The sequence below is a fragment of the Scyliorhinus canicula genome, chromosome 12 (genome assembly GCF_902713615.1).
Source record: "Scyliorhinus canicula chromosome 12, sScyCan1.1, whole genome shotgun sequence".
Classification (NCBI taxonomy): Eukaryota; Metazoa; Chordata; class Chondrichthyes; order Carcharhiniformes; family Scyliorhinidae; genus Scyliorhinus; species Scyliorhinus canicula.
In genome coordinates, this window is record NC_052157.1 from 111,425,265 (window position 1) to 111,444,034 (window position 18,770).

General features: G+C 48.1%; 1 protein-coding gene across 4 annotated transcripts in view; it reads left to right on the top strand.

The window, feature by feature from the left end:
* Positions 1-18,770, top strand: part of dtx2 (deltex 2, E3 ubiquitin ligase) — a 75,636-nt gene that overhangs the window by 5,464 nt on the left and 51,402 nt on the right. For 2 of the 4 annotated variants that reach the window (XM_038813755.1, XM_038813753.1), the window contains exon 2: positions 17,262-17,348. The exons of 1 other annotated variant lie outside the window; for it this stretch is intronic. In XM_038813755.1, the coding sequence (XP_038669683.1) occupies positions 17,262-17,348 (87 nt within the window). Of the gene's footprint in view, positions 1-962; positions 985-17,261; positions 17,349-18,770 lie in introns of those variants that run through there. One more of the 4 variants, XM_038813756.1, reaches the window with a different exon arrangement.

Sequence of the window (18,770 nt, forward strand, 5' to 3'; positions counted from 1 at the left end):
CCTGTAAATCCCTATTGAATATTCCTTTCTTCTGATTCTGAGCTTCTGTTTATACCCTCTCTCATCCCTTAATTTTTCATGGGTGCAAGAACCTTCACCAATTTTGGTTTGACGCTCAGAAGTTCCCTTCCTAGACATTTTTGCGATGACTCCTTTAAACGCTTTTCAAAACCCATTACTCCAAATAAACGCTTTTCACAACCCATCACTCCAAATAAACGCTTTTCAAAACCCATCACTCCAAATAAGTGTTTCCTTTTCTAGTTTCTTCCTGGATGAACCCATTTCAGTTTCTTGTCATCCATGAAGTATCTTTGAATGTTACCCTATGATAAGGGTGTGGTGCAAATTCACGTTGCATTCTGTTTCCTTTTACATATCCAAACTCCTATATATCTTTTTTTTTTAAGTTTTAATGTTAAAAGGGAAGTATTTCATTTGATTTTTTTTTCTCTAAAAAGAATCGCCTCCTGGACGGCATGGTGGCGTAGTGGTTGGCACTGCTGCCTACGGTGCTGAGGTCCCAGGTTTGATCCCAGCCCCGGGTCACCGTCTGTGTGGAGTTTGCACATTCGCCCCGTGTCTGCATGGGATTTACCCCCACAATCCAAAAGATGTGCATGTTAGGTGGATTGACCATGCTAAATTGCCCCTTAATTGGAAAAAGAAATAATTGGGTACATTAAATTTAAAAGAGAAAAAAAATGTTTTTAATGAATCGCCTCCCATTTCCCAAAATAAAATTTTTGTCTTAACATGCTGAAAATCTGAAATAAAAATGGAAAATACTGGTGTAACAACACCTAAAAGAAATTGCTGCAATACCCTTCTTCAGGACTCTTGTGGTTTGATGTTATGTTTTACCTTCCAGGGAAGACATTAGTGTCAGCGGTGCTCAAGTGAACTAAGGCACTATTATTGCCTGTAGCTACATGCCTTCATGTTTATGATTAAACACTGTATCGACAAAATAATAAATGCAAGGTACGGTTACCACTACCAAAGTCTAAAATTATTTCTATGCAATTATGTAATCTATTAGCATAGGAATGTACTAATAATTTAATACTGTTGACTTGTCGGATTTTCTGCAGCTGAAATAAATTAAATACCGCATGGCACTAAACAAGTACACTTTGGACGCCAGATTGGAATGAGTCTTGTGACCCAGTTTGCACTGCAAAACATATTCATTGTTTGCGAAAGGATTTAAGAATCTTATATAAGTGAGTAGAAGTCAGAAGGTTATGGATTCGAGGCTTACACTAGGATTACACTAGCAAATTACCCTTGTGTAAATCAAAGCTTTGTGAGCTCATATCATTCGTCCTCGCCCTCACTCTTGGCGCCACATACAGCAACCGCACCCATGCCACAAATCTCGGCCCAAACCCAAACCGTCCCAAAACTTCGAGTACCGCCACTCCACCCGATCAAATGCTTTCTCCGTGTCCATTGACACCACCACTTCCGGTACCAGAGCTCTCGACGGATTCATCACCACATTCAACAGCCATCTTATTACTCGCGAACTGCCTGCCCTTAACAAAGCCTGTTTGATCTTCTGCAACCACCCCCGGGACACAATCCTCCATCCTCCCCGCCAACAACTTAGCCAATACTTTCACATCTGTGTTCAATAGTGACATGGGTCTACACGACCCACATTCCACCAGATCCTTCTCTTTTTTTGGGATTAGTGTGATTACTGCCTGCTTCATTGTCTCCGGCAACTCCCCCTTCTCCAGTGCTTCATTAAACGCCCCAAACAGATGTGGTGCCAGGTCTGCCACAAATTCCTTACAAAATTCTGCCGGGTACCCGTCCGGCCCAGGGGCCTTCCCCGACTTCATACCCCTGATACTAAACAGCACCTCCCTTAGCCCCAGAAGTTCCTCCAATGCCTGCCCCTTTGCTTCCTCCACCTGTGGAAATTCCAGCTCGTCCAGAAACCACCCCATGTCCCCCTCCTCTCCTCCTGGGTCTGCCTCATAAAGTCCCTGGTAATACTCTCTAAATGTCTCATTTATCTTCCCTGGCTCTGACACCATATCCCCAGTCCGGATCTTCAATATTTCGCTGGATGCAGCCTGCCTCTGCAGCTGGCGCGCCAGCATGTGGCTCGCCTTCTCCCCATACTCGTATTGTAGCCCTCTTGCCCTACGCAGTTGTAGTTTCTATATTTCCTGCAGCACTGCACTGTGGGCGTTCCTACAACACGTGGACTGCAACTGTTCAAGAAGGTGCTCACCATTGCCTCCTCAATGGCAAGTAAGATGAGCAATAAATGCTGGCTTACGATGCTCACGTCCCATGGATGAACTTAAAATAATCCTGACTTGTATCCCCTGCTCAAACATCACCAAACATAGTATAACATATCAATCATTTAATTGCTCTTTGTGCGTCATTGTTACCACATGCACCCACGCATCCACCCACTTGACATTAGTCTGCAATCAAAGTGTACATGCGTGCAAAGTACTTTGAACATTTCTGAGACATATGCTATATGAGTGTTCGAAAATCCCAAGAATCTCATTAATCTCCTGCGAGTAATCAAGACAAATTTGAATTTTTGAGATTGAGTTTAGAGATTGGGGAATAATGTAACCTGGGTGACCATATTGGGGAGGTGGTAGCGGGTGGAAGAGAGGCTCAGGAAAAGGGAGGTGTGAGGTAAGGACAAGGAGGCAGCAGTGAGATAGGATGGGAAGAAAGAAGGGCATTAATAATAATCTTTATTATTGTCACAAGTAGGCTTACATTGACTTCCGCTTGTGACCATGGAGTGATCGGTCACATAAAGGGCTGTTCCTGTTCAAAGTCACAGAAAAGGGCTCTTTTTACCCAGATCCGGGTGGAATTTTGATGAAAAGGCGTAGGTGAATGTTAGAGGAGTAGTTTACCCCTGGAATGATATGTCTTCTGATCACCCGGACCTAGCAGAAAACAGAGAGGTTTGGCTGGAAAGTTGAAACAGTCTTGTGCTTCACAGACGGTGTCTTCCAGCATGCAGGTGGGGAAGGGGCAAGCTGTAAGGCCACAGATACAGGAACTGATGACTTTTATCAAGGAGGAATTCCATAAACAGAGGAAAGATATGCATGAGGATCATGCAAAGGCCATTGCAGAAGCTGTGGCACCCCTGAAGAGTACTTTGGAGCTGATGGAGAGGTGTTTGGATGTGATGGGGTCACAGATTCGGGAGATTGAAGGAGTAATCTCTGACCACAGCGATCATGTGGTGGCTCTGGAGGCAGAGGTGGGGCTCCTTGGAGACCTTTGTAAAATGCTGAGGGCAAAGGTGGAGGAGCAGGAGAATGTCTCGAGAAGGCAGAATCTGCGAATAGTGGGCCTGCCTGAAGGAGTGGAAGGTAATTTGATGCTTGAAACGATGATCGTGACCAGAGGTCAGGTTTGTTGTTGATATGGCTACATGGACACTGATCATTTGTGCAGAGGCCATTCGAATAAGGCATCGAAATGTTGTGAGCAAATCAAGAGTTGAATTAAAATGCCAGTGTATCACATTTGAAAGATCTGTTTCAGATGGGTCCAGTGGCCCACCTGGGCTACTTTGGGTTAAACTACATTTACTGTGATCTCCAAACTAGTGATTTTTGGTATATCAGGTTCTTGAACCATGTTTAATTAGGAGACTCTCATTGCTTTCGTTATTGCACTCTGGTGTGAGATGAGTTTTGAAACCTGGGTTATGAATGAAAATGAAATGAAAATCACTTATTGTCACGAGTCGGCTTCAAATGAAGTTGCGGTGAAAAGCCCCTAGTTGCCACATTCCGGCGCCTGTTCGGGGTGGCTGTTACGGGAATCGAACTGGCCTGCTTGGTCTGCTTTCAAAGTCAGCGATTTAGCCCTGTGCTAAACAGCCCCTGGTTCTACAGCCACTTCTGTAAAAGAAAACAGACAAATAAAACCATGAATATGAAAGTGGTGGATATTCCAAACATTACTGTTGAATCTGAAGATTCTTTGTTGTTCTTTTGAGTTACGTCAAGTTAAGATCTCTAAGTCCACCAATTGTAAGAGCAGTCTGAAGTTTTTATTTTTGCTTTTGCGTGCATATTTAAGCATGGTCCCACTTGCAAAGGGACAGGAGTAGGCCCTTCAGTGTCTCAAAACCAGTTTTGACATTTAATTAGATCATATCTAATCCACCAACAAACCTTGTTTCATATTCCTTTGTTCAACAAAAAATGTAGCAGTTGGTTTTGCAATATTCAGTTGGACTAACCTCAGCAGCTTTTTTGGGGTGGGGAGGGAGGAAGGGTTCCAGATTTCCCCATTTTTTTTGTAAAGAAGCGTGTCCTGACATCACTAATTTCAGTCTTGTCAAGATCAGCTCCCAGACCATTGCCACTCTCCACAAACTTTCCTTCTGGGAAAGCACCAGAGATCTCGGTCCCATTTCAGGAAGCTGGCGGTCAGCTTCTACTGTGGGAGCTGCAATGAATAACATGTACTGCCTTTTAAAGTAAAGAAATTCCATGGTGCTACACAAATAGGAGAGATTTCAAACAAATCAGGACATATCTGGATGAATTGAGTCATTGGATGCTACTGCTAAAGAATGGAACACACGTTAGCATCCAGTGTCAAGATCAGGCATGTCCTGTTAGGTTTAGGACAACCTGAATGTTAAACAGGAAGGCCAAGTGTAACTTTGGTGTCAGTCAAGCTTAAACCTTTGCTGAGTGAGAGCTAACTTGTACTGAGTTATGGATCATTTTGCCCTTTGGACTCCCTACAAGGGACCGGTTTGAGAGATGCCTTCATTTTAGCACAGATATGCAGCTACCCAAGAGGAGACTTGTGTTGTATTTGATTCAGTCCTAGAGATGAAACAACAGTATGCTCACCTAAAATAAAACCCACTACTTGGTGAATCTCCATTCCTGATTTATTTTTCAAATGCTATGAGAAATGGTGAAACATGTTGGGAAACTGTTGGGATATTAACAAGATTGGGCTGCTCAGAAGTATAGATAAAATAATCTTTGACCGGCACGTGGGTTGTATTGTACAGAATGGTTTTGCAGCTGTCTGCACACTGACACCATGGCCTTCAAAGGAAGCCAGAAAGAATAACAGGAAACCTGTTATGCTGAGGTGATTGTTGCAACCACAGAATGGTCCAGCTACATTTAATAGTTCTGTACATTAGACGATTAGAAAATGAATTACACATGTCTCGGCAGTTGGTTAGTAGAGTTTGAGATGCATGAGGGTTTGTAAAACTAAAAGGAAGGGTAGAAATCTGACAGTGCCTTTGGAGTAGACTTGGAAAGGCGAAGCAGGCTACGACTAACTCTATTATGTCACTTTGTAGTGGCCCTACAACAGTATGGTTGATCCTGAACTGCCCTCTGAATTGGCCTGGTAAGGTACTCAGTTGAGTCAAACTGCTACAAGATTAAAACTGAATGAACCACCCGGTATCAACATCGGTACGAGACATGACAAAGACACCCAATCCAGTCAACCCTGAAAACCCCTCCTCGCTAACACAAGAAGCTAAAATTGGATGTGCAGACCCGCAACGAGTCTAGAAACAGCCCAACATAGTCATACAGAATCCTACCTTTCAGACAACCTCCCAGACAACCCACTGCCAGACAGGCCCACCAGAGGTAATGGAACATTAATATACAGCCTTGAGGGAATAACTCCTCAACATTGACTTTGCATCTCATGGAGTCATGTGGCATTAAGTCAAATATGGACGGGGAGATGTCCTGCTAATTAACCATCTACTACCCTCCCTCAGCGGATAAATACATACTCCTCATGCTGAACACCACATGGAATAAAGCAGTGAGTATAACGTCGGTGCATAATGTACTCGAGTAGGGACCTCGACTTCCACCGGCAAGCATGGATCCATAGCACTACTACAAAGGGATGTAGACATGTTGTGAATGAGTAAACATTTGGCAGAATATAATATGGGAAAATAGGAGTTTGTCCACTTTGGCTGGAAGAATAGGAAAGCAGAATATGATTCTAAAATGGAGAGCAACTGCAGGACATTTCCTTGTACACTAATGCCAAATTAGCATGCAGGTACAACATGTAATTAGGAAGGCAGATTACACATTGGGCTTTATTGCAAATGGGATGGATTGTAAAAGTAGGGTAGTCTTGCAACAACTATACAGGGCATTGGTGAGACCACACCCAACAGTACAGTACAGTTTGGCATCCTTATTTAAGGAAGGATATACTTTATTGCATTGGAGGCAGTTCAGAGGTGGTTCACTAGGATAATTCCTGGGACAAAGGGGTTGTCTCATGAGGAAAGGCTGGGCCTATACTCAGTGGATGTTCAGAAGAATGAGAGGTGGAGTTTTAGATTGGGGTATGAACAGGCCAGAAGTTGTGCTCTCAATACAGTTCAGTTAAAGATTTATCTGTTTTGGACCTTTTCCCCCCCGATTTAGTACCGTACTTGAACTTGAAAATCGATGATCAAGGCAATTGTGTACTGGATTCCCACACCAGTGCATGGAGAGGTGGACTAGAAGTGCTCACAAAGATAGAAACAGACAAACAGAGAAGGCTTGGGCTGAAGCTGCAGCGGGAGATAGCATGCCGGATGACCGGAGCTCTGGCTTGTCGACCCAGCGGTCAACGGAGCAGCTGATGCAAGTTATCCAGGAGGGCTTAGTCAAACAGAAGCAGGACTGCTTGGACCCAATAAAAGACTCAATTGCGTGGCTGGAGCTTAGATTGAATGCCCAAGATTGGGCAATCCAGAAAGTAGAGAAAGCGCTGGCTGACCAGGAGGAATATCAAACTGCGATGGAGATGGAAGTGAGGCTGCTGAAAGACCAGCAGAAAAGGCTCCTGGAGAAGGTGGAGGACCTCGAGAATAGGTCCCGCTGGCAGAACTTGAGAATCGTTGGGCTCCCTGAGGGGTCCGAAGGTCTGCATTCCCCCGATCCTTGGAGATGGACAGGGCTCGATTCTGGGTCACATATGAGGATCAACATTTTTATTTTGAGTCACCTGAGGAAGCATTGGACTTCACGAAAAGGAAAGGACTGATAGTGGAGTGAGAACGTTGAACTTTGCTGCAACGTTCATGTTTTAAAAATGTTTCTCGTTTTTAATTTTGTGGACGTTATTTGTAATGCCTTCTATATCGATTCTGGGCCAGCTGCAGAGCTGAGCAAGTTAAAGTTTACATTTGCACTGTTTTGGGATGGACATCTGTTTGTTAGATGCTGGATGGACGTCTGTTTATTAGATGCTGGATCTTTTGCTTGATCTTTACTTTCTTTAGTGGTTTTTTTTTTTAGTTGTGCAATTGTGTTGGGATTGTTTTTCATTTGAATATGTGTGTATGAGCCAGGGGAGCGTGGGGAGGGAACAATAGGTGGGTGAATGTCTGTCTGGTGCCAGGGGCGGGGGCCACAAAGCTAGCTGGGTGGGCTAGCTCACAGAAGCGCAGTGGGGGGGTGAGCAGATTTTAGGCTTATCGAAGGGGTCGATTCACATTGTGCTGTTACGGGGTGGGGGGGAAATGTTCTGATGATGAGGGACAGAGTGGCGGTCGGGGGCGAAGGCTGCCTGGGGGTGGGCCGGTGGAGGCGTGAGGCTTGGGCTGGAGACTGGCCCAAGAAAGAGGATGACTGAAGTGGGGAGGGGGGGGGGGGGTGCAAGGGAGGGGGTAGGAAGAGGGGGTGCAGGGCAATGAGCCCCCCAACTAGGCTGATCATCTGGAATGTACGGGGACTAAATGGGCCGGTCAAGAGGGCACATGTGTTCGTGCATCTGAGAGGACTGAAGGCGGACGTGGTAATGCTACAGGATACGCACCTTAGAGTAGCTGACCAAATTAGATTAAGGACGGGATGGGTCGGACAGCTTCTTCACTCTGGACTGGACTCGATGACTAGAGGCATCAAGATCCTGATCAACAAGTGAGTGGTGTTTGAGGCGGGAAGAATAGTTACGGATGTCTGAGATCGGTACATTATGGTCAGTGGGAAACTGGAAGGGGTGTAGGTGGTATTAGTAAATGTGTATATGCCAAATTGGGACGATGTGGAGATGAAAAGCATGCTGGGGAAGATACCGGACCTGGATTCTCATAAGTTGGTCATGGGAGTGGACTTCAACACAGTTATTGACCCTTGTTTAGACAGGTCAAGCACAAAAACGGGCAGGGTGCCAGCAATGGCAAAGGAACTAAAAGCAGATGTGGGGGGGGTAGACCGATGGAGATTTGGGCAGCCGAGAGTGAAGGAGTTCTCCTTCTACTCACACGTGCATAAAGTGTACTCCCCGGATTGATTTCTTTATTCTGAGCAGGGCTCTACTGAAGGGGGGTGGTGGACACGGGGTACTCAGCAATTACAAGCTCAGACCATGCCCCGCACTGGGTTGACCTACAGGTTAGTAAAGGCACTAACTAGCGCCCGCACTGGAGGTTAGACATGGGACCTTTAGCTGACGAAGAGGTGTGCAGGCGGCTGAGGAAATGCATTCAGAACTACCTGGAAGTCAACGACACGGGGGAAGTTTCCGCAGCTGTGGTCTGGGAGGCATTGAAGGCGGTGGTTAGCAGGGAGCTGGTCTCGATACGGGCCCACAGGGAGAAGGTAGACAGGGCAGAGACGGACCGACTGGTAAAGGAGATATTACAAGTCGATAGGAGGTTTGCGGAGACCCCAGAGGCAGGGCTTTTAAGGGAACGGCAGAGGCTACAGGCCGAGTTCGGCTTGTTACCCACAGGGAGGGCATAGAGCAGCTGAGAAACGTGAGGGGGGTGATTTATGAGCATGGAGAGAACATAGAACCGTACAGCACAGAACAGACCCTTTGGCCCTCGATGTTGTGCCGAGCCTTGTCCGAAACCAAGATCAAGCTATCCCACTCCCTGTCATTCTGGTGTGCTCCAGGCAAGCAGAATGCTTGCACAGCAGCTTAGAAAGAGGGAGGCAGCCAGGAAGATGGGGAAAATAAGGGATGGGGATGGAAGCCTGCTTGGAGACTCAGCAGGGGTGAATAAGGCGTTTAAGGAGTTTTATTGTAGGCTGTATTAGACATTAGAACATAACAGCGCAGTACAGGCCCTTCAGCCCTCGATGTTGCGCCGACCTGTGAAACCAATCTAAAGCCCATCTACACTTTTCCATTATCATCCATATGTTTATCCAATGACCATTTAAATGCGTCCCAGAGCAAGAAAAAAAAAACAACAATCCAACCCATACAATTCACTAAAATAAGATATAACCGTCACAACAGAACGCCAATCAACCCAACCATTAAGTTGAACTCTATAACAATGGGTTGGAAACCCCAGCTGGGCCGGAGGAGATGAGGCACTTCCTAGGGGGGCTGAATTTCGCGAAGGTGGACGGGGAGCTGGTAGAAGGGCAGGGGCCCCGATTGGGATGGAAGAGATAGCGGAGGATCTGAAGGCCATGCAGTCAGGCAAGGCCCCGGGGCCGGACGGGTACCCAGTGGAGTTCTATAAAACGTTCTCTGGGATATTGGGGCTGCTGTTGATGAGGACATTCAATGAGGCAAGGGAGCATGGGGTGCTTCCCCCGACGATGTCACAGGCCACGATTTTGCTGACCTTGAAGCGGGACAAAAACCTGGAGCTGTGTGGGTCCTACAGGCCGATATCCCTATTGAATGTGGACTCCAAACTGCTGGCCAAAATTTTGTCCTCGAGGATTGAGGACTGTGTGCCGGACGTTATTGGGAAGGAACAGACGGGGTTTGTTAAGGGAAGGCAGTTAGTAGCCAATGTAAGAAGGTTGTTAAGCGTGATCATGATGCCCCTGGAAGGTAGGGAGGGTGGAGGTAGTGGTCGCAATGGACGCAGAGAAGGCTTTTGATCGAGTGGAATGGGAATATATGTGGGAGGTACTGGAATGGTTCCGATTTGGGCGGGGCTTTATTGACTGGGTCAGGTTGCTGTGTCAGTCTCCTGTGGCAAGCGTACGGATGAATAGGACAACATCGGATTATTTTAGGCTGCATCGGAGGACGAGACAGGGATGCCCCCTCTTTCCACTGTTGTTCGCGTTAACCATAGAGCCGCTGGCAATTTCACTAACAGCTTCAAGGGGCTTGTCAGGGTGGGAGTGGAACAGAGTCTTGCTTTACGCTAACGACCTGCTTCTGTATGTATCGGACCCAGCAGAGGGGATGGAAGAAATCATGAGGATTCTGGGGGAATTTAGCCGGTTTTCAGAGTATAAACTAAATATGGGGAAAAGTGAGACGTTTGCAGTCCAGGCAAGGGGATAGGAGAGGCGACTGGGGGAACTGCCGTTTAGAGTAGTGGGGGGAAGCTTTCGATACCTAGGCATACAAGTGGCGCGGGAATGGGAACAGCTGCACAAACTAAATCTGGCCCAACTAGTGGACCAAATGAAGGACGATTTTCGGAGGTGGGAAGCGCTCCCGTTGTCACTAGCTGGGAGGGTGCAGATGGTGAAGATGACGGTGCTCCAGAGATTCCTGTTTGTGTTTCAGTGTCGCCCCATCTTTATTCCGCGGTCCTTTTTTAAACGAGTCAATAAGGTGATCACTGGCTTTGTATGGGCGGGCAAGACCCTGCGAGTAAAAAAGGGGATGCTTGAGCGGAGCGAGGGAGAAGGCGGGCTGGCGCTGCCAAACTTCAGTAATTACTATTGATGGCGAATATTGCCATGATCAGGAAGTGGGTGGTAGGGGGAGAGTCGGCATGGAATCTGATTGTATGGAAGTGGCTTCATGCAAAGGCACGAGCTTGGGGCGTTGATAATGGTGCCTCTGCCATTCCCACCGGCACGGTAATCCACCAGCCCCGTGGTGGTGGTGGCCCTGAGAGTCTGGGGGCAATGGAGGAGACGTGGGAGCGGATTGAGCATCGGTCTGGTCTCCAATCTGTAATAATCACCTGTTTGCCCTGCGAAGAACGGATGAGGGGTTTCAGAGATGGCAGAGAGCAGGGATTGAGAGGATGGGGGATATATTTATAGAGGGGAGCTTTCCTAGCCTGTGGGAGCTGGAGGAGAAATTTGGATTGGTGAGGGGAAACAAATTTAGGTACCTGCAGGTGGGGGACTTCCTACGGAGGAAGGTTTCAACCTTCCCTCTCTTACCACCATTGGGGCTACAGGATAGGGTAGTTTCCAAAGTGTGGGTGGGAGAAGGGAAGGCCTCCGACATCCAACAGGAACTCATGGGGTCAGAGGGGATGCAGACGGAGGAGCTGAAGCGCAAGTGGGAAAAGGAGCTGGGTGGAGAGATAGAGGATGGTCTCTGGGTGGACGCGTTGAGTCAAGTTAACGCATCCACAACATGTGCCAGGCTCAGCCTGATACAGTTTAAGGTTGTTCACCGGGCTCTCATGACAGTGGCCTGGATGAGCAGGTTCTTTGGTGTAGAAGATAGGTGTGTGGGTGGGCCAGCAAATCATGTCCACATGTTAGGGGCAGCAGGGTAGCATGGTGGTTAGCATAAATGCTTCACAGCTCCAGGGTCCCAGGTTCGATTCCCGGCTGGGTCACTGTCTGTGTGGAGTCTGCACGTCCTCCCCCTGTGTGCGTGGGTTTCCACCGGGTGCTCCGGTTTCCTCCCACAGTCCAAAGATGTGCGGGTTAGGTGGATTGGCCATGATAAATTGCCCGTAGTGTCCTAATAAAAGTAAGGTTAAGGGGGGGTTGTTGGGTTACGGGTATAGGGTGGATACGTGGGTTTGAGTAGGGTGATCATGGCTCGGCACAACATTGAGGGCCGAAGGGCCTGTTCTGTGCTGTACTGTTCTATGTTCTATGTTCTATGTTCTGGTCATGTCCAAAGCTTAGGGGATTCTGGCAGGGGTTTGCAGATGTCATGTCCACGGTGTTGGAAACAAGGGTGGCACTGAGTCCAGAGGTGGTGATTTTCGGGGTGTCGGAAGATCCAGGAGTCCAGAGGGAAAAAGAGGCCTTTGCTTCCCTGGTAGCCCGGAGTTGGATATTATTAACTTGGAGGGACTCGAAGCTCCCGAAGTCAGATACCTGGCTCCCTGACATGGCTAGATTTCTCTGTCTGGAGAAAATCAAGTTTGCCCTGAGAGGGTCAATGTTAGGGTTTGCCCGAAGGTGGTAACCATTCGTTGACTTCTTTGCGGAAAATGAATCGTCGGGGGGGGGGGGGGGGAAGCTTAGTTTAGAGTAGGGGGGTTAATAAAGGTGGGATATGTCAGGCAGGGAGATGGCTTTTGCACTATGTTTATAAATTCATATACATTGTTTATTTTGTTGTAAAACCAAAAATACCTCAATGTTTATGTTTTTTAAAAGAAAATTTTTTCTCACGTCTCTTATTGACTTTTTTGTTCTGAGCAGGGCGTTAATACCAAAGGTGGCGGGGATGGAATACTCGGCAATTGCAGTGTCAGATCATGCCCCGCATTGGGTGGATTTGCGGCTTAGTGAGACGAGAGGGCAACGTCCGTTATGGAGACTGGATGTGGGGTTGCTTGCGGATGAAGCGGTCTGCGGGCGAGTGAATAAGTCCATCCAGAACTACCTGGAAACAAATGACATGGGAGAGGTGTCGGCAGCGACAGTTTGGGAAGCTCTGAAGGCAGTTGTTAGAGGGGAACTAATTTTGATTCGGTCCCACAGGGAAAAGGGGGAACGGGCCGAGAGGGAGTGATTAGTGGAGGAGATACTTCGGATACGCAGAGGCCCCGGACATGGGGCTCCTGAGGGAGCGGCGGAAGTTGCAAGCGGAGTTTGAGTTGCTGACCACAGGGAAAGCAGTGGAACAGTTGAGGAAGGTAAAGGGGGCGATTTATGAGTACGGGGAAAAGGCGAGTAGGATGTTGGCGCAACAGCTCAGGAAGAGAGAGGTGGCCAGGGAGATTGGTAGAGTGAAGAATAGGGACGGGAACATGGTCTTAGACCCACGCGGGTTGAACAAAGTCTTTAAAGGATTTTACAGTAAATTATATGAGTCAGAACCCCTGGTTGGTGTGGCGGGGATGAGGCAATTTCCGCACCAGTTGAGGTTTCCGAGCGTGGAGGAGGACCTGGTGGAGAGGCTGGGAGCCCCAATTGAGTTTGAGGACGTTATCAAGGGGATAAGGGCATCCGGGGACGGACGGCTACCCAGTGGAATTTTATTAGAAGTTCTCGGAGATATTGAGTCCACTGCTGGTGAGGACATTTAATGAAGCAAGAGAGAAGGGAATCCTGCCCCCCACGACAATGTCGCAGGCCTCCATTTCACTTATTCTTAAACGGGAGAAGGATCCTGAGCAGTGTGGGTCATCTAGGCCAATCTCGCTTTTGAATGTGGATGCCAAGTTGTTGGCTAAGATATTGGCCACAAGGATAGAAGACTGCGTTCCGGGGGTGATAGGGGAAGACCAGACGGGATTCGTTAAGAGCAGGCAACTCCAGACCAATGTTCGGAGGCTTTTAAATGTTATTATGATGCCCTCAGAAAGAGGAGAGGCGGAGGTGGTGGTAGCGATGGATGTGAAGAAGGCTTTTGATCGGGTGGAGTGGGGAGTTCCTGTGGGAGGTGCTGGGAAGATTTGGGTTTGGCGAGGGCTTTATTGGCTGGGTGCGGTTGCTCTACCAGGTGCCTGTAGCGAGCGTGAGTACAAACCGGCTGAGGTTGAGGTATTTTAAATTACATCAAGGGACGAGGCAAGGGTGCCCCCTCTCCCTGTTATTGTTTGCTTTAGCTATAGAGCCACTGGCCGTGGCGTTAAGAGCCTCGAGGAACTGGCAGGGGCTGGTTCGGGTGGGGGGGGGGAGGAGAGAGCACTGGGTCTCTCTTTGCCTCCCCATCTTCAGGCCTTTTTCAAGCCGGTGAACAAGATCATCTTGGGCTTTGTATGGACGAATAAATCCCCGCGGGTGAAGAAAATGTGGTTGGAGCATAGTCCCCGGGGGGGGGGGGGGGGGGGGGGGGTGCTGGCGCTGCCGAATTTCTGCAACTACTACTGGGTGGCTAACATAGCCATGATTAGGAAGTGGGTAATTGGGAAGGGGTCGGCATGGGAGCGGTTGGAGGCGGCGTCATGTAAAGGCACCAGTCTGGGAGCATTGGTAACGGCACCTCTGCCATTCTCGCCTGCTCGATTCTCCACAAGTCCAGTGGTAGTGGTGGCACTGAGGATCTGGGGGCAATGGAGGAGGTCAAGAAGGTGCGTCGGTCTGGACCCCAATTTCAAATAACCATAGGTTTGTACCAGGCAGGCAGGATGGCGGGTTCCAGAGCTGGCAGAGGGCAGGCATTAGAAGTATGGGGGATCTGTTCGTAGATGGGAGCTTTCCCAGCTTGAAAACGCTCGAGGATAAATTTAAACTGTCGCCAGGGAATGGTTTTAGATATTTCCAAGTGCGTGACTTCCTGAGAAAGCAGGTGCCGGCCTTTCCGCTACTGCTGCCACGGGGGATACAGGATAGAGTAGTTTCTGGTACCTGGGTGGGGGAGGGGAAGGTGTCGGACATCTACCAGGACTTGTTGGAGGCGGAGGAAACCCCGGTGGAAGAGCTTAAAGGCAAGTGGGACGGCGAGCTAGGTGGAGAGTTAGAGGCGGGGCTATGGGCGAATGCCCTAAGCAGGGTCAATTCCTCCTCATCATGTGCCAGGCTTAGCCGAATACAATTTAAGATGGTTCACCGGGCTCACATGAAGGCGGCGAGGATGAGCAAGTTTTTCGGGGTAGCAGATAGATGTGTGAGGTGCGCGGGAACCCCAGCAAACCATGTCCACATGTTCTGGGCGTGCCCGAAGCTCAGAAGGTTCTGGCAGTGGTTTGCGAAGGCAATGTCCACGTTGCTAGGAACTCGGGTGGTGCCGAGTCCAGAGGTAGCGGTCCTTGGTGTGTCAGACGATCCGGGAGTTCAGGGAGTGAAAGAGGCTGACGTCCTGTCCTTTGCCTCCCTGGTAGCCCGGAGACTGATCCTTTTAAGTGGAGGGACTCAAAGCCCCCGAGTGTAGAGACCTGGGTTAGTGACATGGCTGGGTTTCTCAGTCTTGAGAAAGTAAAGTTTGCCTTAATGTTGGGGTTCTCTCGGAGGTGGCAGCCGTTTGTCGACTTTCTCGGAGAAAATTAAAATGTCAGCAGAAGCAGCATTCCGGGGGTGGAGGGGGCGCGGATAGGTGTTGGTTGAGGTGTGTGAGGATTGGGTCGGGTGGGGAAATAGAACATAGAACATTACAGCGCAGTACGGGCCCTTCGGCCCTCGATGTTGCGCCGACCTGTGAAACCATCTGAAGCCTATCTGACCTACACTATTCCATTTTCATCCATATGTCTATCCAGTGACCACTTAAATGCCCTTAAAGTTGGCAAGTCTACTACTGTTGCAGGCAGGGCGTTCCACACCCCTACTACTCTCTGAGTAAAGAAACTGCCTCTGACATCTGTCCTATATCTACCACCCCTCAATTTAAAGCTATGTCCCCTCGTGTTGGTCATCACCATCTGAGGAAAGAGACTCTCACTGTCCACCCTATCTAACCCTCTGACTATCTTAAATGTCTCTATTAAGTCACCTCTCAGCCTTCTCCTCTCTAACGAAAACAACCTCAAGTCCCTGAGCCTTTCCTCGTAAGACCTTCCCTCCATACCAGGCAACATCCTAGTAAATCTCCTCTGAACCCTTTCCAAAGCTTCCACATCCTTCCTATAATGTGGTGACCAGAACTGAATGCAGTACTCCAGGAGCGGCCGCACCAGAGTTATGTACAGCTGCAGCATGACCTTGTGGCTCCGAAACTCAATGCCCCTACTGATAAAGGCTAGCACACCATATGCCTTCTTAACAGCCCTATTAACCTGGTGGCAACTTTCAGGGATTTATGTACCTGGATGCCGAGATCTCTCTGTTCATCTACACTACCAAGAATCTTGCCATTAGCCCAGTACTCTGCATTCCTGTTACTCCTTCCAAAGTGAACCACCTCACACTTTTCCGCATTAAACTCCATCTGCCACCTCTCAGCCCAGCTCTGCAGCTTATCTATGTCCCTTTGTATCCTATAACATCCTTCAGCACTATCCACAACTCCACCGACCTTTGTGTCATCTGCAAATTTACTAACCCATCCTTCTACAGCCTCTTCCAGGCCATTTATAAAAATGACAAACAGCAGTGGCCCCAAAACAGATCCTTGCGGTACACCACTAGTAACTGAACTCCAGGATGAACATTTACCATCAACCACCACCCTCTGTCTTCTTTCAGCTAGCCAATTACTGATCCAAACCGCTAAATCGCCTTCAATCCCATACTTCCTTATTTTCTGCAATAGCCTACCGTGGGGAACCTTATCAAACGCCTTACTGAAATGCTTTTGTTCCTGATATACCTATAGAAAACCTTGGGGTTTTCCTTGATCCTATCCGCCAATGACTTTTTGTGTCCTCTCCTCGCTCTTCTTAACTCTCCCTTTAGGTCCTTCCTGGCTAACTTGTAACTCTCAAGTGCCCTAACTGAGCCTTCATGTCTCATCCTAACATAAGCCGCCTTCTTCCTCTTGACAAGTGCTTCAACTTCCTTAGTAAACCACGGTTCCCTTGCTCAACAACTTCCTCCCTGCCTGACAGGTACATACTTATCAAGGACACGCAGTAGTTGTTCCTTGAAAAAGCTCCACATTTTGATTGTACCCATCCCCTGCAGTTTCCTTCCCCATCCTATACATCCTAAACCTTGCCAAATAGCATCATAATTGCCTTTCCCCCAGCTATAATTCTTGCCTTGCGGTATATACCTATCCCTGCCCATTGCTAAAGTAAACATAACCGAATTGTGATCACTATCACCAAAGTGCTCACCTACATCTAAATCTAACACCTGGCCGGGTTCATTACCCAGTACCAAATCCAATGTGGCCTCGCCCCTTGTTGGCCTGTCTACATACTGTGTCAGAAAACCTTCCTGCACACACTGCACAAAAACTGACCCATCTATAGTACTCGAACTATAGTATTTCCAGTCAATATTTGGAAAGTTAAAGTCCCCCATAACAACTACCCTGTTACTCTCGCTCCTGTCGAGAATCATCTTTGCCATTCTTTCCTCTACATCTCTGGAACTATTCGGAGATCTATAGACAACTCCCAACAGGGTGACCTCTCCTCTCCTATTCCTAACCTCGGCCCATGCTACCTCAGTAGACGAGTCCTCAAACGCCCTTTCTACCGCCGTAATACTTTCCTTGATTAACAATGCCACACCCCCCCTCTTTTACCATCTTCTCTGTTCTTACAGAAACATCTAAATCCTGGAACCTGCAACAACCATTCCTGTCCCTGCTCTACCCATGTCTCCGAAATCGGCACAACATCGAGATCCCAGGTACCAACCCATGCTGCAAGCTCACCCACCTTATTCTGTATGCTCCTGGCGTTGAAGTAGACACACTTCAAACCAGCGTCTTGCTTGCCGGTGCCCTCTTTCAAACTTTTAACCCTATCCCTGACCTCACTACTCTCAACATCCTGTACACTGGGACTACAATTTAGGTTCCCATCCCCCTGCTGAATTAGTTTAAACCCCCCCGAAGAGCACTAGCAAATCTCCCCCCCCAGGATATTGGTACCCCTCTGGTTCAGGTGAACACCATCCTGTTTGTAGAGGTCCCACCTACCCCAGAATGAGCCCCAATTATCCAGGAAACCAAAACCCTCCCTCCTGCACCATCCCTGTAGCCACGTGTTCAACTCCTCTCTCTCCTTATTTCTCACTTCGCTAGCACGTGGCACGGGTAACAACCCAGAGATAACAACTCTGTTTGTTCTAGCTCTCAGCTTCCACCCTAGCTCCCGGAATTTCTGTCTCAAATCCCCATCTCTCTTCCTACCTATGTCGTTGGTACCTATGTGGACCATGACTTGGGGCTGCTCCCCCTCCCCCTTAAGGATCCCAAAAACACGATCAGAGACATCACGAACCCTGGCACCTGGAAGGCAACACACCAACCGTGAGTCTCTTTCGTTCCCACAGAACCTCCTGTCTGTTCCTCTAACTATGGAGTCCCCAATGACAAGTGCTCTGTTCCTCTTCTCCCTTCCCTTCTGAGCAACAGGGACAGACTCTGTGCCAGAGATCTGTGCCCCATTGCTTACCCCTGGTAAGTCGTCCCCCGCAACGGAATCCAAAACGGTATACTTGTTATAGAGGGGAACGACCACAGAGGATCCCTGCACTGTCTGCCGGTTCCCTCTCCCTCCCCTGACAACCCATCTACCTTGTTCTTTTACCCGAGGTGTGACTACCTCCCAATGTAACAATACATTGTTATACTCCATAGAGCCTGTCGGTGAAGGATAGTACTGGAGTAATCTAACATTTATTTACAGAGTGAAACATTTATAAGCATATGTCTCCTATCTCAACTGCACCCTAATTTCAATGAGTGTTACTTTACATGTGCTGAAGTAAAACTCCAATTAGTTCTGTCCACCTGCATACAATTAAGCACAATGTATGTACAATTAATATTCACACCGAGGGCACCCTCCGACATGTGTGTCATTAGTGAAGTGGAATAGATTCAAAACAAATCTAGATGCTCAAAGGTGCACGAGGAGCTATCGGCAGCAGCAGAATTCTATTCAGCCATAATCTGTAACCTCATGGCTGTCATATTCTTCACTCTGGGATTAACATCATACCATGTGATCAACCTTGGTTTAATGAAGAGTGTGGAATAGTATGTCAAGAGCATCAGCAAGCTTACCAAAAATGTGGTGTCAGCCTGGTGAAGCTACAACACAG